The sequence below is a fragment of the Eublepharis macularius genome, chromosome 11 (genome assembly GCF_028583425.1).
Source record: "Eublepharis macularius isolate TG4126 chromosome 11, MPM_Emac_v1.0, whole genome shotgun sequence".
Classification (NCBI taxonomy): Eukaryota; Metazoa; Chordata; class Lepidosauria; order Squamata; family Eublepharidae; genus Eublepharis; species Eublepharis macularius.
This window is the reverse complement of record NC_072800.1, coordinates 80,404,903-80,427,793: the sequence shown is the minus strand read 5'-3', so window position 1 is coordinate 80,427,793 and position 22,891 is coordinate 80,404,903. Positions and strand designations below refer to the sequence as shown.

At 44.7% G+C, this 22,891-nt stretch overlaps 1 protein-coding gene across 3 annotated transcripts in view; it reads right to left on the bottom strand.

The window, feature by feature from the left end:
* Window positions 1–728: 728 nt before the first annotated feature.
* The window catches only part of ESYT2 (extended synaptotagmin 2), an 83,047-nt gene continuing 60,884 nt past the window's right edge, over window positions 729–22,891 (bottom strand). For all 3 annotated transcript variants that reach the window (XM_054991714.1, XM_054991715.1, XM_054991716.1), the window contains 8 exons: window positions 21,367–21,453; window positions 20,641–20,790; window positions 17,256–17,644; window positions 15,448–15,546; window positions 13,726–13,857; window positions 12,282–12,387; window positions 4,149–4,198; window positions 729–4,063 (listed from right to left, as the gene is read on the bottom strand). In XM_054991714.1, coding sequence (XP_054847689.1) covers window positions 4,018–4,063; window positions 4,149–4,198; window positions 12,282–12,387; window positions 13,726–13,857; window positions 15,448–15,546; window positions 17,256–17,644; window positions 20,641–20,790; window positions 21,367–21,453 — 1,059 coding nt within the window. In that variant the 3' untranslated portion in view covers window positions 729–4,017. The remainder of the gene's footprint in view (window positions 4,064–4,148; window positions 4,199–12,281; window positions 12,388–13,725; window positions 13,858–15,447; window positions 15,547–17,255; window positions 17,645–20,640; window positions 20,791–21,366; window positions 21,454–22,891) is intronic.

Sequence of the window (22,891 nt, the reverse complement as noted above, 5' to 3'; positions counted from 1 at the left end):
CAAAATATAGGAGAGCTTCTACATCGGGACACTGTGGCATTTTGTTAATTAGCAATCTTTGCAGGTAGTTACAGCGAAATCCCTTCAAATGATGAATAGGTCCTTGTCATGCAGGGGTGACAGAGGTGTAGCCCCATGTATTTTGTAGCTACTATAAAGGAGTTGCTCTGACCTGGATAACCCAGGCAAGCCTGATCTTGTCAGATCTCAGAAACTAAGCAGGGTCAGCCTTGGTTAGTAATTTGATGGGAGACCTCCAAAGGCAGCCAGGGCTGCTGAGGCAGGCAATGGCAAACCATCTGTTAGTCTTTTGCCTTGAAAACTCCAGCAGGGGTCACCGCAAGTCAACCATGACTTGACAGTACTTCTCACCACCGTAAAAGAGTTAGAGACAAAGTAATTGCTCCACTGTAGCTATGATACCAAGCGGTTCAGCATATAAACTCATTACATCATTTCCCCCTCACTGTGTTAAATAAGTATATTACTTAAGGAGGGACTATCTTTTAAAACGTAGCCCTTGACACTAGATCCTGGATGTCAAAAAGCTTGTTACCTAAACATGTACAGATGCTATTATTTGTTTTAATGACTGAAAGAGATCTGTTGACAGTATATTTCTGATCAAAGCACTACAGAAGTGCTCCAAGTCACAGCACAGAGGATTAGGAACGCTTTGTTTGAACCAAGGCTTGGTCTCTGAATAATGAAAGGGCAATACAAAACAATGATTTCCATATGAATCATTTATTGAATAAATACATGCAACTGCAGAATTATTTGAGCAAAGAAAGTACTCTTCTTTTACCAGCTGCCACAGGTCTGCTAAAGAAAAGGTTCAAAACACAAAGATCCAGATAACACTCTGACTTGGCGCTTGGATTACAGTAGCTCCAAATGGGAAGTGCTGCTTTCCTTACCAGCAGAAACACTGCACCGAACAGTTTCAAGAGCACATACAAGAAAAAGACTGGTAAATACAAAGTACAAAAGCTCAGGTTTAAACACAAATTGTTAAGCTTTCCTTTTTTTAAGGCACAGGATTAAAAAAAACATGGAAAGCTCATCTGATAACATTCAGTCTTTCATTTGCTCATGGTAACCGGGCTTCCTTAAAATTTCTCTCTGAAACACCACAAAACCATGGATGAAATATTGTCCTGCATGCAGTTTCTGATTTCCGAGGAAAGGAAGTGCATTTCTTTTTCATAAACATTTCGTTTTGGGTCTAGATTTTCAAGAGCACTCTTCCTCTACTTTTGGGAGCAAACCAAAGGTATTTCTCACATTATATAAAATCTAATTTCGCATCCATTATTTATCATGTCAAGTCTCTCTCACACAAAGACCTGCACATGTTGAAAAGGATCCCAACAAGGGTGACGTACAGGGGAAGGGTGATGGCAACTTGTACTTCAATAATGGATTGAAAATGTTTCCCAGCATTACTTACTTAACTAGTGATGTGATGTGGACCCACCAGCCAATTTCAACTTCTGCCTTAAAAGACTGTTACACACAGAACACTCAAGCAGCCTCCTCTCTGCCCACGGCTCTCTCGTTACTGGAACAACAACAATTTAGGAATTGCAGCATAATGAAGTGCCACCATGCAATGCTGTCTGTTAGTGATAGCTGTTTTGCCCAAGCGAGGATTTCGGTCTAAACACTTCGGCACTGCCATTTTCGGCATCTTCTGTTTTCTTCTCTGCAGAATGAGAGTATAAATTATAGTGGCTCCCATTTGCTATTATGGGTCCACTCTCTGTCGGAGTTCACTAACAAGTGATCACATCACACAGTGGATATATGTGTCAGTAAGAACACATGGGTACCATGTTAACCACTGCTTACGTTAAGATTAGCTTTTTCCATAGAGCCTAATTATGTAACAGGCAGAGTAACATCCCAGGGAAGTTGCAGAGATCTGCCTAGTGAAGCCTTATGCAAAATTAAACAAAAAAACATGATCTGATATAGCAGTGGTAGTGTGTAATACACACACATGGTTAGGTATGGCATGTGGAAGAAGAGCCGAACAAATGAAAATGAATTTGTTTTGAAAACTTGGCATAAACAGTGCTACATTTATAACAGGCACTTTGGTTTACTCAGTAGTGGAAAGGGCACAATGGAAACATCTTCTGTGCGAGCTCAACTGAATGTTGCTTGTGCAGGAGAAGTTCCTACTATAGATTATACCAATTGTCTAGGCTACGATTAAGTATAGTTATAAAGCTAGTACTCCAGAAGTTTAATCACTCTTAAAAAAATAATTTTGGGGTCCAGAAGCCATTCTAAGATTCTCAATTTTTGTGGTCATTTTTAAAGCAATTGCATATTTAACCAAGGTAGCGAAATGGCTCCCTGCAGATGAACTTCCATCATCTCCAGGGTTAAAAACAAATGTTACAGTTTTTGATAAAACCATCTGAGAAAGCTGTCAAAAAAGAAAGAAAGAAGAAAGAAAAGTAGATATAATCAATGCCCCATTGATTCCATTCTGAAAGCAACAATGAATAAAATGTTTTTTAAAAGTCTTGCTCAAAACACTTATCAGGCTTTTTTCTGCAAACCTGCTCTTGCATTTCCCAGGCCTGTGAAATCGAACGAAAAAAAAACACCCTATACTGATTAGACCACAAACTTGATTTAAAATGGCTCTCTTACTTTCTATAGTGCATTAACAACATTCAGGATTAACACATTCCAGGTTAAAGGGTGATTTAATGAAATTTGTAAAAAAATAAACCCACCCACCCCAGTCCTCTCCGCCTCCAGAGCCAGAATCTTTACTGGCGGCGTCTGGTGCTGGTCCTTGCAGCAGAACACAGCGATGTTTAAAAGGAATGTGACTATTGTACATGAGCCAGTCCCGAAACGGAGCTACTGCTCCAAACATCAGAACAGGCAGCACTGAAGCAACCGTGGAAAAAGGCAGCACACGTCTGGATCTTGAGCTTTCTGTAATTCGAGCTCCAGTTTAACAACAGACATTTGGCATTTTAGGAGACTAGTAGCAGATGAGCTAAGACCCACTTTCTGGAGCAAATTAACACCACAATTACTATATTACTGGGGTGTCTTATCGGGCCCTAATTTTTAATACACACAAATCCCATCTGAATCTTTCTTTTGCATAGACAAATTTCTGATAGTATTGGTTGGGTAAGTAAAATCTAATATGGAACAATGACGGTAAAAGTGCATACCAAAACAATATACTACATTAGTCTTCATTTTTGCATCATAAGAGACCCACATCCATACTGTGATTTCCAGATCTTGATAACCTTCTTATACAGTATGTGTGTGTGTATATATATTAGTTCCATTTTAGTTCAATTCCTTATAATTCTGTCTGAATTTGTGACATACGAATAATCTGAGTGAACTTCCAAGAACACATTTCTATATAAATATTACAAAGTTAATATTTGTACTCCCCTCTTTTGCAAGCCATTAAGGCTAAAAATAAATGGGCTAAACATTTCATTAGTTTCTTCCAGATTAAAAAAAAGAGAAATCTGTAATATTAGTAAGATTAAGACCATTTTGCTGCTACCCCACCCCCCAGTTTGCCTTAAATTTTTTGCATGCATTTAGAAGAAAATTCTTGATTTGCTTTGATATTTTCTTCTGCCGTCAAATAGTTGAGGAAAAATGATAAAAAAATACTTTCTATTTACATGGCAGACTCCTTGGCGAGATACACTGTCTTCTCACTTCTGTCAAGGGTACAAGTGCCATAAAAGGTTCCACTGAAACAAATTGTTGCTCTATAACCCCCTATTGCACATTAAAATAACTGTAGCAAATGAAGAAAAGAACGTATAATGATTATGCGGACAAACCTACATAAAATGTCCAGGTGTTATAAAACGGTGGGGGGTGGGGGTGCCTATTAACTAAAAGTTATAAAAATAATATTGTTACATCTGTGTTAACAATGCTGATAAAATATATAAAGGTTGGCAAAAAGTATGCTGAACAGGATCTTCTGGCATCCAAAGCTGCCTAAGGTGCGACGTGTGGCTTTGTGCCATCTTCTGTCAAATCATACCTACAAGGTGAACAAAAAAAGCAAAGTTTTACTGACTATCAAAAATAATTGACACGGAAAGAGGATCAACTGTGATTGTACTTACCACTGGGTACAACCTTTGGCAAGTTCTTCAGAAGCCAGTGGTATCAATACCTGATTGAGAAACAGAGAAGAAAAATAAGACCAGACAAATGTAGACATACTTTAGAGGGGGGAACCTGTGCTGCTGTGGAAGGAGGTGGGTGGGAAGCTTGCGCACAAAATTCCTTTTGCCCTAGGGGCTTCCGAAGATGGATACTGCGCAAGCTCAAGATCCCATCAGCACGACTTCAGGATGAGATTGGTTACAGAAAGGAGCTCTGACTCTCGAAAGCTCATACCCTGAAAACCTTGTTGATCACTAAGGTGCCACTGGAATCAAATTTATTTATTTTATGTCATTTATAGTCTGCCTTTCTCACTGAAACTCAAGGCAGGTTACATGGTGTGAGTCAGTACAATCAACATCACAACATTTCAGTATACATGTAATGGGTATATACATGCAATCTGCAAGATTTAAAGAGAAATAAAGATTTAAAGACTTAATGCTGAAACAGATTGTGGGCAAATTCCATGACTGATATAGTAGACAACATAGGAACTACCCAGTAAGATCATACTTATAGCAATAGTAGTGAAGTCTTTGGTCCCTCACCATTTACAGCAATAGTAGTGAACTCTAGGAACCCTCATTGTTTACAGAAATAGTAGTAAAGTCTTTGGTCCCACCTTATCCCTTTACTGATGGCTCTCTTGAGGCCACTTTCTTACAGTTCAGCCCTCCCATCTGAGCAAAAAGTCCTCTTGAACAATTTGGTTTTGCATCATTTAAGGAAGGCCAGGAGAGTGGGATCTTTCCTCACCTCTTCAGGTAGGCCGTTCCATAAAGTGGGTACCACCACAAAGCATGTCCTTGTACAGGCAGCTGTTGATTTTGCCCATGTGGTTCCTGCAGAAGGCCCTGTTCAGATGAGCAAAGCTGCCATGGTGGAATATAGGGAGAGAGAGAGTGCCACAAATACAACGGACCAAGGCCATGGAGAGCTTTGTAGGAGACAGTCAATACCTTGAATTGGGCTTGGCAACTGATAGGAATGGCATGTAGAATGGGAGTAATATTCTCCTAGGAATAGCCATAGATGGCATATCAGCTACGGTTTCATGGTGTAGCGGTTCCTGCTCCTCCCCCACCAGCCATGCTTCTGCTGTGGTTGCTTCTGCTGTGGCTGCCTTATTGTCCTCAACTCCTATCCATCCTCCCTTCTGTCTCCATGGCCTCAATCAGCCGATTTAACTATCTGCAGATAGGGCCATGTTGACTGTTAGATGTACTGAGTTAAAAAGGAACTAAAATATAACCTTGCTTCACACATGCGAAGTTTACTGTTCATCTTCGTTCTTCTGTGCCTCCACACATGGGACTGCGCAGGCGCAGGCCAGCCGCCGGAGAATTTTCTAGAGCTTCCATGGCTCCGAAGGGGCCGTTTGTCGCGCGCCTCAGCGACCGTTTTCCCGCCCAAACGGTCACGTGATCCTCCAGCGACCAACGGCCCCTTCCCTCAGTTCTCTTCTTGCCGCCGCTTGGAGAGAACGTGAGCTTCGTTGCTCTGTGCTTTTGTGCTTCGTGCTTTGTTCTGACTGATTGCTTGGCTTTTGACTTCGGACTTCGTGACCTCGACTATTCTTCGGATCTCGTTTTGGACTTTGTTGTGGACTCGGTAATTTGACTCGGACTGTTTTTGACCTTCCTTTCGCGTGCCCCTGAAGATGGCCTCTAAGGCTCTCTTCAAGCATTGCCTGCAATGCCACACAAAAATGGCCAAGACCGATGGCCATGAACTGTGCCTGTTCTGTTTGGGGGAGACCCATAATGTGACGGCCTGTAAAATTTGCCAGGGCTTCACCAGCAAGGCCCGGCAGGAGCGCAAGGCCCGACTAAACTCCTCACTGTGGCAGAAGGTCATGTCCGGAGGCGCTCCGTTGCCCTCTTCCAAGGCCGGCCCAAGCCCCTCTGCCGAACGGCATTCGAGAGCTGGCTCAGTGGCCTCCGCGAGGTCGGGGTCGAAACCGCGTCCCCCGAGTGCCTCGGCGTCGAGAGCGGCCTCTCCAGCGCAGGGACCGGTGCGGCCGCCCCGTAGCGCGTCATCTACCAGGTCGGATCCGAGACCAGCTTCGGAACCGAGGATCCTGGTACCGAGTCCCCGGTCGGAACCGACGACCGGATCGGTTCCGATGAAGCCTAAGAGGTCGAAGCCGAGGTCCCCTTCGAAGGCGAGGAGCGCGTCGGTCCCGAGGTCTTCTTCGGAACCATCAAAGAAGAAGAAGAAGACCAAGCATCACCGGTCGCCGCGTCCCGCTCCTCAGGAGGAGGTCATCGTGCTTCCTCACACGCCTTCCCCTCATCTGGGCTCCCCGGAGCCAGAGGACATCTCCGTGTCGGTGCCGGATCCGATGGCCTTCGAGACGGTGCCCGCAGAGTTCTCGTCGGGGCCGGAGCCGAGCCCGCGCCGTCGGAGCCGACCATCGCTTCCCCTTCGGTCGCCGAGGCTGGAACCGAGCCCGTCTCCTCGTCGGAGCCGTCCGTCGCCTGTCCGTCCGTCTCCACCTCCGGTCGGTCGTGAACGGCATGGTTCCGGGGACAGTGTCCGATCAGTCCGGTCCACTGCGTCCCGGCATCGACAGGCTTCCTACCTCCCCACGCCATACCGTTGCCAGTGGGAAGGGGCACCTGCAGGCTTCTCCGTGTCGGAACCGAGGCCTTCGACGTCGAGGTCGGCGTGGGCTCCCCCTCCGCTCCAGGTTCCGGAATCCCAGCTCGGTTCCGATGAGGAGGATGTGGAGAGCTTTGGCGGCTACCAGTCGGAGTCCTGGTCCGAACCATCGCCACCTGAGGAGCTAGTGCCATCTGCGGACTCCCCATTCGAGGACCTCCGCATCTACGCCGACCAGATGGCAAGGATGGCCAAGGCTCTCGAGATGGACATCTCTTCAGCAGCCCCAAAGACCAAGGACAAGCTCCTCAAACGTATTTACGGGGATAATCCGGCGTACGTTGGCTTCCCCATGCTTGAGGGTATCGAGGAGATTGTGGAGAAGGTGTGGCAGGTGCCCTGTGATCAACCGCCAACATCCAAGCGCATCGAGCAGCTTTACAAGATCAAGCAGGGCACCTGGCCGGCGTTGGTGAAACACCCTCCACCTTCCTCCTTGGTCACAGAGGAGTTCAACCCCCGACGGTCGGGTCACTCCTCGGTGCCTGCGGATAAAGAGGGCAAGAAGCTTGATGCCATGGGCAGGCGCCAGTACATCGTCGCTTCGCTGGGTCTGAGGATTGCCAACTACCAGACCATCATGGCAGGGTACCAGCTGTACCTCTGGGAGAAGTTGGCATCCTATACCCGGGACCTCCCTCCTGAGCAGAAGGCTGTGGTGTCCCTGCTGCAGACAGAGGCTGTCCGGCTGTCTAAGCAGCAGATGAATGCCGGGAGCCACGCTGCTGACACTGCTGCTCGGGGGATGGCTTCGGCGGTGGTCCTCAGGCGCCACTCCTGGTTGCGGTCTACGGCCCTGTCCCAGGAGGTGCGTTCCAGGGTGGAGAGCATGCCCTTTGAAGGGGACTCGCTGTTCTCCAAATCGACCGACGAGACCCTGAAGAAGAAAAAAGAGGACAGGCAGACGGCACGGTCCTTGGGTCTGGCTCCAGCGGACAAGCCCTCCTCCAGGTCACGGTACGCTCCCCGGTCCGGCCCTTACCACTACCAGGGCAGGTACCAACATCAGCGGCCGGGCTACCAACCGTATACTGCCTACCAGCAGCGGCCATACCCTCCCGCACAACAGCAGAGGAGGCGTCGGCCCTTCAAGCCTCGCCCGTCACAACAACAACAACCGGCCCAGCAGAGAGATCAGCAGGGCGCCGGGAGGCAGTACTGATGGGTCACGCCAGCCGTATCCCCGAACTTTTCGGACAGACTGAGTCCACTCCTCTCTGAGTGGGAGTCAATAACATCTGACTCATGGGTCTTAACTATTGTTGAACTGGGATACGGGCTGGAGTTCGTTGAGCTGCCTAGATGCAGTTCACCCCTGACAGCTGTCAATAACACTATGGCCGAGCTGGATGCGGAGATCGTGTCGCTCTTGGCCAAGGGTGCTGTGGAAGAATTGCCCTATGAGGACTCTGTAAAGGGTTTCTTCTCTAGGTTCTTCCTGGTCCCTAAGAAGGATGGGGGCTTACGTCCCATTTTAGATCTGAGGGGCCTTAATGCCTTCCTCAAGGTGACCAAGTTTAAGATGGTTACGTTGGCGGCTGTGATCGCCTTGCTCAAACACGGGGATTGGTTTGCGGTTCTTGACTTAAAGGACGCATACTTTCACGTGGGCATTCGGAAGGAGCACAGGAAATACCTGAGCTTTGTGTACCGGCAAAGGGTTTTCCGGTATAAGGTGCTCCCCTTTGGCCTGTCCACTGCCCCACGAGTGTTCACTAAATGTGTGGCCCCTGTGGTTTCCTTCCTACGGGAAGAAGGCTGTACCATCTTTCCGTACCTCGATGACTGGCTCATCGTGGCTGAATCGGAGTCTAGGCTGGTGCAGGACATTGCCTTGGTACTTAGCACTTGCCAACGCCTGGGGCTCCTGGTGAACTTGGAGAAATCCAAGCTGGTGCCCAACTGCAAGGTGTCCTACATTGGTGCACTTTTAGATTCTGTGGAGGGTAAGGCCCTGCTCCCCTTGGAGAGGGCTCGGTCCCTAAGGGGTCTAGTGTCCATGTTTAAAAGGAACCGATTCCAGTCTGTGCGCACTATCCAGTGCTTACTAGGGCATATGGCAGCGGCCACCTCTGTGGTGCCTTTCGCTAGGCTGCGTATGCGCCCTCTCCAGAACTGGTTTGTGCGGAGGTACGATGCTCTGCTGCACCCTCCGTCCCTCAAATTCTCTATCCCGAGGGTCATCCTCTCCTCCTTGGACTGGTGGCTGTCTGATGACAACTTGTTTAGAGGGACCCCTTTTGGGTATCAACACCATGACATCACGGTTACCACTGATGCCTCTCTGTTGGGATGGGGGGCTTACTGTGGTGATGTGTCTGTGCAAGATGTCTGGTCTGACAGGGAAAAGACCCTCCATATCAATGTGCTTGAACTAAGGGCCATTCGTTTCACACTTGTGTCTCTTACAGCACTGCTGAGAAATCGTCAGGTCTTGGTGCAGACGGACAACACGACTGCCATGTACTACGTGAATCAGCAGGGGGGCACAGTGTCCATGGCCCTGTGCCGGGAAGCCACACTCACTTGGCAGTGGTGTCGCTCCGTGCTATACACGTGGCTGGGTCAGACAATGCCCGGGCAGATGCCCTCAGCAGGGTCCCTTTGCTGGACCACGAGTGGGAACTGAACGTAGAGTGCGTTGGGCCGATCTTCCAGATGTGGGGTCATCCAGTGATAGACGTGTTCGCCACTGCGGCGACCACCAAGGCCCACACGTTCTGTTCCAGGGCAGGGAGCGACCCCCTCTCTATTGGGGATGCCTTCCAGTTTACGTGGACGCAGGGCTTGCACTACATGTTTCCTCCGTTCCCCTTGATTCCCAGGGTCCTGTGCAAGATAGAGGAGGACGGGACGGACTGCATCCTGGTGGCCCCCTTCTGGCCACGGCAGGTTTGGTTCCCGAAGCTCCTGCGGATGTCCCAACGGACATATGTGAGTCTGCCCCCTCGGCAAGACCTTCTCCTAAACGGGAGCCTAGTCCACCACGATCCCAGGAAGCTGCACCTAACGGCTTGGCGGATCGTTCCTCCACGATAGGCTTTACTGACGAGGTACAGAGGGTCCTCCTCAATGCTCGTCGGCCATCCACTAGGCGCGCTTATGCGGCCAAGTGGCGCAGGTTTGAGCTCTGGGCACTTGCCAGAGGAGTGGTGCCTGACAGCAGTCCCTTGGGGGTTGTGTTCGAGTATTTGTGCCACTTGCGTGGCCAGGGCTTGAAGGTGTCCTCCCTCAAGGTCCACCTGGCAGCGATATCGGCTGCTCACACCCGAGTTGAGGGTGCTACGGTGTTTTCTCACCCACAATCCCGCCAGTTCCTTAAGGGCATGTACAATCTTTACCCACCTGTGTCGACGCCAGTGCCTCAGTGGTCACTGTCCTTGGTACTCTCACGTCTCATGTTGCCTCCATTTGAACCTATGGCTACTTGCCCCTTGGATATGCTATCCTACAAGGTAGCATTCTTGGTGGCCGTCACATCGGCCAGAAGGGTCAGTGAGCTGTCTGCACTGCGGTCTGACCCCCCCTTTCTTGTGTTTCATCCCAACAAGGTGGTCCTGCGTCCCTGCCTCGGGTTCCTGCCCAAGGTGGTGTCCGCCTTCCACCTCTCGCAGGATATCTCACTGCCTGCTTTCTTTCCTCAACCTTCCTCTAAGGGGGAAAAGGCCCTTCATTCCCTAGACTTGAAGAGGGCCCTAGCCTATTACCTGGATAGGACAAAGGAATACCGCACCTGTCCTCACCTGTTTGTATGTTTTGGGGCCAAGGACAAGGGTAACAGGGCTTCCTCACAGACCCTGTCTAGGTGGATTGTGACGGCCATTAGCAAGGCCTATTCCCTGGCAGGGGTGGCTTGCCCGCTTCATGTCAGAGCCCACTCCACGCGGTCCCAAGCATCCTCTTCGGCACTCCTCAGGGGTGTGCCCCTGGTTAACATTTGCAAAGCGGCCACATGGTCCTCTGCAGACACCTTTGTCAGGCATTACGCCGTTGATGTCAATGCGGAGCAGGATGTATCTGTGGCCAAGGCTGTCTTACACTCCCTTTTTTCCTAAGGGAGTTTAGGAATGACTTTCTTGGCGTACCTGCTGGGTACCCTTGAGTGAAAGTGTGTATATATGTACCTGGGGGTGTGTATATATGTAAATATTGAGTATTTATGTGTCCTTACACAGTATTTTTTACATAGATGTATATATGCATATCTATTTATTGTTGTGTTTGTTTGTTCAATAAAATTGTGTTGGACTTCACCCCGCCTTCCTTATTGTGTGAAGCTTGGTACACTCCCATGTGTGGAGGCACAGAAGAACGAAGATGAAAACAGGGTTAACATACCTGTAACTTATGTTCATCGAGTTCTTCTGTGCTGACACACAACCCTCCCTCCTACCCCGCTGTGAACTCCAATGCACGATAATGTGTTGGCTGTAACGGAAATTGGTGTTTTTAAGGTGTTATGGCTGTAGTGTGTTGGTCAAGCGGCGGCAAGGGAGAACTGAGGGAAGGGGCCGTTGGTCGCTGGAGGATCACGTGACCGTTTGGGCGGGAAAATGGTCGCTGAGGCGCGCGACAAACGGCCCCTTCGGAGCCATGGAAGCTCTAGAAAATTCTCCGGCGGCTGGCCTGCGCCTGCGCAGTCCCATGTGTGTCAGCACAGAAGAACTCGATGAACATAAGTTACAGGTATGTTAACCCTGTTTTAAGTCCAACAACAATACCAGCCAGCCTCAGCTGTTTTGAACAATCTTCCTCCAAGCACCCTTATTACTGACAGTTGCTATTAATTAATTTTTCCACTTCCTCAAGAGTACTCACCAGCTACTAAATAAAATTAAAATCTCAAGATTCTGTTTTGTTGAAAATAGAAAAAAACACCCTGCTGCTCCAAGGGCCTCACTGATATTATACTGGGGCAGCCTTACTAAAATCAGTTTCCAAAAAAGATTACAGTATCCATTGATCTGAATCTGTACTCCAAAGTGAGTCTATAAAAACTTTTGGCAACAAAACTCTTCTTCAAGTTACGAGGTCCTTTAACTGGCGAGTCAGTCCTACTCATTCTGATGTTTGTTGCTGCACTTTTGACAGCATGACGCTCTTGGGTCAAGAACTAGCACATGACGACTTGTACTATTATTCTTGCATGTTATTCACATGCAAGAAATCCTTGGATCGGTATCCTGAGCCAATAACACTGCTTGAGAGTGGAGCACGAGGCATTATTACAAGACATGTAATTTAAATGGAAGTAACAAAAATTCTACACAAGACAAGTTCTTCAGTGGGTTTTTTAAAAAAATAATTATGCAGCACACAAATTCAGCCCTCCTTGGTGGGCAAAGACTCAGGTCAGAACATTCATTCCACATTGACCTGCACCTGCATCTTCTGCAGTTGTTTCTTTTATGCCCTTAACTCACCTTACCAAGCAGCCCTTTGTCTTTGGACAGGAAACCTCCACTGTTCTTGACTGCTACATCTAGAGTTCTTCTTTGCACCTCCGGTAACGAAACACTGAAATCAAAGCTGAAAAGGGAACAAACATTTCTGAGAGAACTTAATCAAAAGCATTGGAAATCTGCATTGAATTGTAAACAAGAAACACATAGTAAGGCAACTGGTACATGATATCTAGCAGTTATAGAATTCTTAATCTCTGGCTTCATTTTTTTAAAAAACACGTTTCTCCCTCACAGGGCTACAGAAAAAAATCCCAGAAATCTGCAAGTAGCTTTGGCGATTGCAAATGAGAGTACAAGAGCAAAATATTCTTGGGCAAAACTGTCAGCCATCCCTTGATGAGCATTTTCCCCTGAAAAATCATTTTCTTTCTAATCTTTGTCCTCCTCTTCAGAGGATAAGCATTATCAAAGGTGTGCCTGGGAACTGAAATTTATCTCCATTCACAATGTAAAAGACCATGGTCTAAAGGACAGAAGAATCATTACAACCATCTCTAATAGCAAATGAGGGCTAATTTTGTTAGTCTTATAGGTGCTACTGGACTCTTGCTCTTTTCTACTGCTACAGGCAGACTAACACGCCTACTCATCTTTATCTCTAATGACAGTGAAGCCACATAAGTCAATACAGGTCCAAAACTTGTGGCTTCAACTTGCAAACAGCCACTGTCAACAAATAATTTTTAATTTGGTTAGCAGTCTGTTACTGGTGCATTTTTTTCTGCCTGAAGAATTCTGTGAAACTCAAAAGCTTGTATCTGTTTCTACCACCCTAAGAGCCCCGTGGTGCAGAGTGGTAAGCTGCAGCACAGCAGCCCAAGCTCTCCTCACAACCTGAGTTCAATTCTGGCGGAAGCCGGGTTCAAGTAGCCGGCTCAAGGTTGACTAAGCCTTCCATCCTTCTGAGGTCGGTAAAATGAGTACCCAGTTTCCTGGGGGTAAAGAGTAGATGACTGGGGAAGGCAATGGCAAACCACCTCGTAACAAAAAGTCTGCCAAGAAAACACCGTGATGTGACGTCCCTCCCATGGGTCAGTAATGACTCGGTGCTTACACAGAGGACTACCTTTACCTTTTACCTAAGATCAGTATATGATATGTTTGTATTTCTCTTTTCTACAGAAAAACTCTTTCAATATGCTTGCATTACCACAAACATCTAGGCGTTTAAACACATTTCAGTGTTCATATGAATAAAAACAAGCTAGTGGTACTTAATCATTTTCTTCTTTGTCTTCTAGTAGTTTTGACACCACCTGAAGCCAGAACGTGATGAAAAATAATACAGGGACCTGTTAAACTGGCTTGTGGAAGGTTTGCTTTCTGCTTCAGTGCCTGTAAAGCAGCTAAATGGTTTATCCACTCAATGCTGTAAAACCGACAAACGGATATGATGACACACCTTTGATCAAATAATGGATTTAAATTCTTCTTCAAAACATTTGTTTTTCTTCTTCCTGATCTTCTTTTGTCAGGCAATAAATACATTCGGACGTACGGATCAGATCCCTCTTCCGAAAAGGCGATTAAATTTCTGGGACCAAAGACGACAAAACCAGATCAGAAGAGAGTACCTGTAGTGCTCAACATCCCCCCTGTCAGGCCAGCTATCTCCAGAATGCATTTGTTTACCTTCTTCCCACATAAAAAGATTCTGGCCTGATAAAGGGTTATGCCACAGAGGCCTTTCAAGCTGGGGCAACTGAGAGAAAGGAGAGGAAACGCACACAGGATCGAATGACTGCTGCAAGCACAGCGGAAGTGGAGAGTCGTCAACAAGCCATATGAAGGAGACAGCGAAATCCGCACATGCAGGGGAGAGGTGGTGGTGGAGGAGATCAGAGGCAGAAGAATGGACGGGTTTAGACTACAGGTCCACATTCTGGGACGCTCGCCGATGTTCCTGCAAGTAGAAAACCAGCACAGAGAGGAAGGGAAAGCTTTCTTCTTCTGATCTAGTTTTCTATTTGCATGGAGTTTTTAAAGCAAGTGACGTGCAAAACTGAAATTACCAATTGCAGTCTACACCAGTACAGTCCATTTTACTGTCTCAAGGTTTTGACATCTCATCACTATCACATTCTGTTCCCTGTGTGAACTAGACCGCACACTGCCCCCCCCACTCCTCTTCATCGCCTCAAATGAGGACTATTATCACCATCTATTTTCAGCCCATAATCAGCTACTGGGTTGGATCCAGTGATAAGCATGCACTAGGACTGTGGATATTCCTCACTCCTGCAGTGGCTACTTCCATCACCGGGAAGAGGCAGAAAGGGCAATATTGTCCCCTTCTCACTGCTGCCCATGACTCCACATGGCTATTACTCCACAAGGCTTCTGTGACCCCATCAAACTTCCTGGCAAATAGCTACAGGAGAGGGGAAAGCAGGAAAGACCTACAACCATCAGAGCTTTCCATCCAACTCATGGTTTTCCCATTTCTTGTCTCAGATGTCACAGACAAAAGCACCCCCTAACTGTTCAAACAAATTTTATCCTACAGATTAGCAGCAGTGGGATCCAAACGAAGCCTTCATTCTCTGATTCAACTCAATCAGAGGACTGCAAGTTTCTGGTATGCAAGAAGCAAAAAAAAATGTGTGTGCATTTTTTGTACTACATATAATACATACACACACATTTACACATGTGCGTGCGTGTGTGTATACATACCCACACACACCTGTATGTATATATTATGTATATTGGTGTATGTGTGTGTGTTTTAATGTTAACATTTAAAAAAACAGCTTCTAGCCATTATGGTCAATATTGACCTGAAAAGGTCAATAATGATAGCGTACATATAGTAAGACAATCTCATAGTTTGCAGGATTGGAACTGGTATTATTCAGGTGTAAAATAAGCTGCTTTATTCTGAATTCAGATAAATGGTCCACTTAGTCCAGCATAGCAAACTAACTGATAGCAGCTCCAGAACCTCAGGTCAAGTTTTGCACCCCTTATATGAATTTGCCTTCCTCTGTTTTGAGATATAAACATTGAAGCAGCAGCAAAGCCCACGGTAGATCTATATTTGTCTTAGCGGTGAATATATAGATAATTGAGAGAAAGCCAGAATTCAATCCCAAGATAAGGTCAGATGAAACATTATACTTACCTGCATGAGTGTACCACCACTATAAGTTTATTTCTTTGTGAGCTGTGACGAATTGTTAACTGAATCTGCCCCAATGGAGACTGTCCTAATGTTGTGCCACTGTGAAAGGATCATAATACTCATAATCAATATTTGACAGCCACAGAAGGAAAAAACACAGCTGACATAAAATGTAACTGGCATGTATTAAAAACTGTAGACAGCTCTTCCTTTAGATTTCTAAAATGTTATACTTGTCAATAGCAAGTTCCAAGAATAATCATATAACAGTACTATTGTAACCTGCCCTTTCTTCTTAAGTACACACATGTTGTATATTTTCAATCTATTACTTTAGAGCAAAGATTACTTTCAAATACAGAGAATGTGCACGTCCAGCAATTCTATCAGATACAGATAACGTGTTAACGGGCCTTCAGGCATAATCTTGCTTCTTATAAATGTTGTTAAAAGCTGCGAAGTTAAAATAATGAATTCTAGTTCACTCATAAGATGACATGCGGGAATGCAGAAACACTTCTACATTCAGAAAGGCCTGAAACCAATTCCAAGAACTAAGTATGAGCACTCCATGATAGCTTTAAAAAAGGGGTTTTTTATATTGGTCTTCTGGCTCAAGCTTGAAGTGCGCAACAGAACAATAAGCTGAGGCACCAAACAGAATAGTATTTCATTTTGATAAATTTTAAAGCACCCTACAAAGCGGAATGCAATTATAAGAATGTAACACAGATTTCAGTCTGGAGAAAGCCCAGGCAAAAGACCTGATTACCAAAATATGCATGCCATTGTATGGAAACCTTGTTTATCTCTAACCTTGGATCTAAACTTATCATCGGTACTTAAGAAATGTGTAAGATATTCTTTAAAAAGTGTATCAAAATACGGGGGAAGTGTTAACTTAGCACACTGTAACAGTTTTGCCACCAGCAATCTTAAGAGGTTTGTTACAACCACATCCCTTCAAAAAATCAACCATATCCTTGTGATGCAAGGATTACTGATAAAGATCCCTGTATTTTTTGGTAATCGTTCTGAACGAGTCAGAGATGAAGTAATTGCTCTACGCTTGGCTATGGTACCAGTGGCCATGAAAAAACTCTTCAATATAGCCATTGATCCTGAATGTTGGAACAACTCCGTTGATCAAACATGTACCATTGCTATATTTTGTTTTAATGACTATCTTGCTGAAAGATCGGTTGATGGTATAACGGAGCGGTGTATATTTATGGAGGCAACAAATACTCTTGCACTGGCTACTTTTGCACTGTCAGTTTGTCTACATGATGGTGAAATAGATCAAGGCCATCAGCTATTCTCTAACTCACATTCCTTGTAATACTATTGTCATAATGCTCGGGGTTAGATTTTTAGACGTGGGTTGAGATTCCAGAAAGTGAGTAAAACTGCTACTGAACTGCAAATCACACAGGCACTTTTGACAGTGGGGTTTTAAAAAAAAATTAATTTTAAAAAGCAAGTAACAGTTTCATTGAAGAGACCCACTGAATATATTTTGCTTTATGCTTTTAGGAATTGGGACGGCATTTCCTCCCAGATTGTACTGGTTAGTAGTGCTGCCTTTTTTTGTGCAGCTACCTCACTTATTCTGGATGCACTTTCTTATTAAAGTAGCTTATTTACTGAAACAAAGTGCCCTATAGTTCTGCACTATAAGCCTTGATGTGCAAAGGAATTCTCGTTTATGGTATCAATTGCATCTCTGGTTTCCTTTCAAGTCTACAACATTATTGAACTCACACATACTATATACATATATGTAATTTTAAAAATTAGGATTGTACTTTTCTAGTTGTCTTAGCCGCTGCCGTAGCTCCTGAGTAGCGATGGGTAGTGATATGTCCGAGGCTATACTTGGAGTAGGCTCTTTGATTGACAGATGGCTGGGTGAATAGCTCAGATTGGAGGCAAGGAGACTGGAGGAGCTTCGGCTGAGATCAGTCGGCCACTGAGGACTGGGGTTAGGGGGATGACTTTTTTCAAACTCGTCAGTCTTTTTTTCAGTGTCTGTTACTGTGGAAGCAGGGGCAGGTTTGTTCAAGTCAGCTGGTGGAGAAACAGGGACCTGAGGCTTGAAAGAACCTTTTCTTGCATCTTTGGCAACAGAGGGCCTCTTTACTTGGGCCGAGTGTTGGTGATCTGGAGGCCTCTCTTGTCTTTGAAGAGAAAGGATCTACAGAGCAATAGAATAAAGACCACTACATTAATTTCCTGCTGTAGTGCAGAATGTAACCTGTTTTTATTGGTTCATACTACACATGAGCAAAGCAACTGCTGCAAAATCCACTTATTAGAAAAGAAACTAATCTAAAAAACGTATTATAAAGCAGCCAATCTATCCAGTTAACTGGGAACAAGACCATATTTGCAGAGAGACCTGTGAGCGAACAACCAACGCTGTTTGATTGCTTTTGAACAGACAGCACCGAAAAATCCCTAGCACAACCACCATCAGAAAAACTCGGATTTCCAAATTACCCTGGAAATCTAGTTGGTCTTTAAGGTGCTACTGGGCCCAAATCTTGCTCTTCTACTACAGACCAACACAGCTGCCCACCTGAGAAAAACCAGTGCAACTGAATTCCTTGCCATCTTCTACTTTCTATTATGACATAAGAAAATAGAGAAGAAATTCAGTAAACTAGAGATCCAAATGACTTTAGTCTATCGCAATCAGTAACATAAATATTGTTAATGTGGTAATACTCCTCTTGTATGTTTTCAGTATCTATAAACACTTAAAAGAACACCTAACACCAACTTCCTCCAAAAATTCAGTATCACAGAGTTGAGTATAGGAAAAAAATGAGAGAGGGGACTGAGCCTGAGAGATCAGTCTATACTACTATATTTCCTGTACTATATAAGGCTGGAACCAGTCTTCAGCCTCATCAGAAAAAAAGATTTCATTTATGAACTGCTGCAAACTGATTGCATATGAATCCTGATATATCATGCCTTAGTTTTAATATTTGATCTAGCAATTTTATTAAGGATATACTTTGACAAAAAAAATATTACAGAAAGTTAGACACGTTCCACAGATTGCAGAGCTTCCTTTTCCAGTGGATTACTTAAGACTTATGAACATACAAAGCTGCCTTAGCCCAAATCAGACTACTTGTTCATCTTGCCCAGCACTTTCTATTCCAAGGTCTTTTGCAGTCAGGCTATTCAAGATTCTCTGAATGGCAGACTTTGAACGGAAAAGGCTTGCTTCACCAGCAGTGTCAATAATATGTGTAGGAGTGATCCACTAGACACTGTATTCTTGGGCTTACAAAAATCTGTTGACAAAATTTCTCAAAGACTAAGCAGTCATGGCATAAGCTTCTCTTATGACTAGTAACTGCTTAAGCAACAGAAAGCAGAAAGCAGGAATAAACTAGCAGTGCTCACAAAAGAAGAGAAGTAGGCAGCACGTGTGCCCCACCAAAGGATCTTTCTTAGGACTTATTAGAAAAATGACTGAAAACAATCCTGCTAGTATTATTATGCCTTTGTTTAAATCTATGATGCAATCATATTTGGAATCACCCAAAAGGATATCATAGAACTGGAAAGGGCGATGAAAAGTGTGACTGGAATAATCAAGGATTGGAGCACCTTTCCTATGAGGAAAGGTTAAATGATATGAGGCTTTGTGGTTTAGATAAAAAGGACGATACAGGTTTATAAAAGTTACGCCAGGTACAAGAAAAGCTGAGAGGGAGAACTTTTACTTCTTCTCCCATAATACTGGAAGTGAGAATCATCCAGTGATACTGAGTGGACATACAAGACAGACACAATAGATAATTCATTTATGGAATCCACTTCCTGAAGATGTGATGTTGGTCACTAACTTAGATGGCTTTAAAAGTGGATTGGACAAGTTCATGAAGGACAGCTACATTATGAGACATTTGCTATGATGGCTAAATGAAACTTCCATGTTCAAATGCACCAGACCTCCAGATATCAGTGGGGAAGGAAAAGATGTGCTGCCTTCTTTCTTTACTTGTAGGATTCCTGGAAGCGCCTAATTGGCCACTGTGATAAGCACAATGCTGAACCAGATGGATCCTTGATCTGATTTAGCAGGGTCAATTTAGCCTACCTCATGTTATTGTCATGAGGATTAAATGTGTGCCACCCATGGCTGAGGACAAGAATATGAAAAACACATTAAACAAAATAAATTGTATTTTATAAAATGCTAAAAATTGAAGCTGGGACCTTATACATGCAAAATGTGAGTTCTATCAATGAGTTATGAGGCTCAAATGCAGGGAGGCTGTGTTATCTTCCTAACTGAGGGGTTCCCAGCCTTTTTTGAGGCTGTGGGCACCTTTGGAATTCTAACATAAGAGTGGTGGGTGCAACTACAAAATGGCTGCCAAAGGAGATGGCATCAACTACAAAATGTCAGGGAGTATAACTATAAGAGTAACTCTTTGGCATTTCATGCAGAAGCTCCACTTAACAAGAGGCCTTTTAAAATGAGCATATTGTTTTAAAGTATTTTCTTATATAATAACAGTGTGCTTATATACTGCTTTTCTAGACAGAATAGCGCTTACTCAGAGTGGTGAACAAAGTCAGTGTTGTTATTATCCCCACAAGACAGCTGGGGCTGAGAAGAGTGGTTTACTAAAGGCCACCTGTTGAAGCTCATGGCAGCAGTGGGATTCGAACCAGCAGCCCAACCACTTAACCACTATGCTGCACAGCATGCCTTCAGCCACACAGTGAAAATTCTTGTGCTGTGGCAGCAGCTGCTGCAATTGACCATGGAGGTTCCATTTAGTCATTATGGCGATCGCAAGCCTGCTTTGAGAGATTTCTTCTATGCTGTTAATCTCTGGATTACATACAGAAAGTATTTTGGTTTGCAGTTCCAAACTAACAGCATACGGTGGTAAAACCACTTCCTTCTCTTACTTGAAAATACAGATCTAAATCAGGAAACGCAATCTCTACAATCAACGTATCACTGCCCTAGTTCTTAACATGGGGTGGATACAACCCCTGTTCTACCACTCCAATAAGCAAAGTCTGAAGCTCTCTCCAGCCTAAGAAGTCTTCCTTCAACTTAAGTGGCTCTTCCGCTACAGGAAGAGCCACTTAAATTGGAGGAAGGATCCTTGGAGGGTGGTTGAATCCACACTACTGAGACGTTTACAGTACCCTGAGTGCAATCTTCATGCTTATAGTGCTGTTTGGACCAGAGTTGCTAAGATGAAATCTCTGATGCATAGTTAGACCTTCGCTTGCCAGGAGCTGGTTTAGAGGAAGCTTGAAGGTTCCCAAGGAGCACTGGTGTTGATCATCCTTGACCTACAGAAACAGGAGACAAAATGCATCGCACTGTGGCTTTTAAATAAAAATGACTCAGGGGCTCACAAAGACAAAAAGCTACATTTTAATGTAACATCCTTTTTAAAAAAAACTGTATCATACTTTTTCACTCAGCGTTACTGACTGCATGAGAAGCAGAGTGCACTGCATATTACAGTAAATGGTCTAAATCCTTCTGAAAAGGCAACCATCTATGTAGAGAACAATTTCAAGCAAAACGCTTTGCAGCAATCTAGTTAATTGGTCTGTTCACCATCTGGGACTAAGTTACTGACAAAAGCCAAACATGCTGTGAGCAAGCGATACAAAATATCATTGTCTCATCCATTAAATGAAATGTATTAGATAAAATATTCAGCGTTAGCAGAAGTGGCATATCCAATAGCACATTATCCATACTAATGTATGTATTGCAATATGAAAACAATGAAATACTAGAACTGGAAAGAGGTACATTGTTCATGGGTGCTGGAAGGGACTACTTTGGGGAAGAAAGATTGGAACTAGCATAGAGGACAAAGATCACTGAAAGAGGAACAAATCAGATCCGTTTACCTCAACTTCTAGCTCTTGCCGTCTTGGGTTGTGAACGAAGAAAGTGAAGTTTTCTTCCCAGACAGGTTCATTGGTCTTGTAGCGAATCTATTTTCAAGAGGATTCACGGAAGAAAGTTTCTGTTAGAGTTTACAGGTAGAAATCTCAATTTACACAGTTGCTTTGTGACTTTTATGTGCACACTTTGAAAAAAGGACAGCATCTAGATCACAAAACGAAACACGGAACCTCACAGCCAGTTAAGAGAAATGTTTCTTAAAGATTATTTGAGACTACTTTACTAGCCTATTGTAGGGCCAGTTTAGTGCAGCTAAACTTCGTAGGCTTGAACATAGGCAAGTTCAAATATTTGTCCCTGCCAAGATGCTCCCACAGAGTTACACCCTTTTATATCCACTGAAGTCAGTGTACTTAGAATATCATCTGTGTAGAATGACTCTGCAGGTAGCCTGGGAAAGTCGTCGTCTCTAAATCTAACCTAATCCATAAAGTCATTAAGAGAACTAAAGACAACAACAAAGAACCCCAACCAAACATAACCCTACATTCCTCGAAGGGATGGCGGAGTGCAGAAATGATTCTAGATGGGTTACAATACAAGCTTCCTTCATTTATCTTTGGTCTAATATACCTTTTTCATGGTACAAAATGAGCTGCTGAGTAGGGTCAATGAAACAGAAACTCCTCTGGTGAGAGAAATTGAAAGGATGCTTCACTGAAATTATGGCCTGTAAGCACATGGGAGCCCTGACCAGCATACTGATAATACTGATGCAGCTGCACTGGATATGTTCGATCAATTCAGTCTCCGCTCAGTTCATACACATAAGCCGGGCAGTTGCATTTGTTCCGTGTAATTTCTCCCATGGGCAGGATTAGGAGAAGAAATCCCCACATCAAGTATGCTTTTCCCTGTTACAGTCTGGAACAGCCATAAGCCATTTTGTGAGCCTGGCAGCGCTTTCCCCGTCAACTGTGATCACAGAAATGGCGGCTGCATCCAAGCACGGCCTGCTTCACATCTGACCCTGTACGTGGAACGTGCCCCTTTCGGTTTGCACGCACGAACCACTTCTTATTCCGCTTCTTTACTGAAGACACACAGGACCGTCCATTCATTTCAGAGATGATGTCAAGTCCCCCCAGTTCAGACAACCATGGTTTATTATGGGATCACTGATCTACTGTAGGATTAATTTTCATAAGAGACAGTTTGTCAAGCAGACGAGAGGTGTTGTACGGACTTGGGGTTCACAAAATGAAGGCACTGTGCAGAATACACTAACAAGACAGTAATAACTTAATAATATAATAACAACAACAATCAATTTATATACCGCCCTTCAGGACGACTTAACACTCACTCAGAGCTGACCCAAGGTCACCCAGCTGGCTTCAAGTGGAGGATTGGGGAATCAAACCCGGTTCTCCAGATTAGAGTCCTGCACTCTTAACCACTACACCAAACTGGCCGTGCCATTATGCAAGCTAACGCTGAGAGATGATGATGCCAAATTCACTTCTA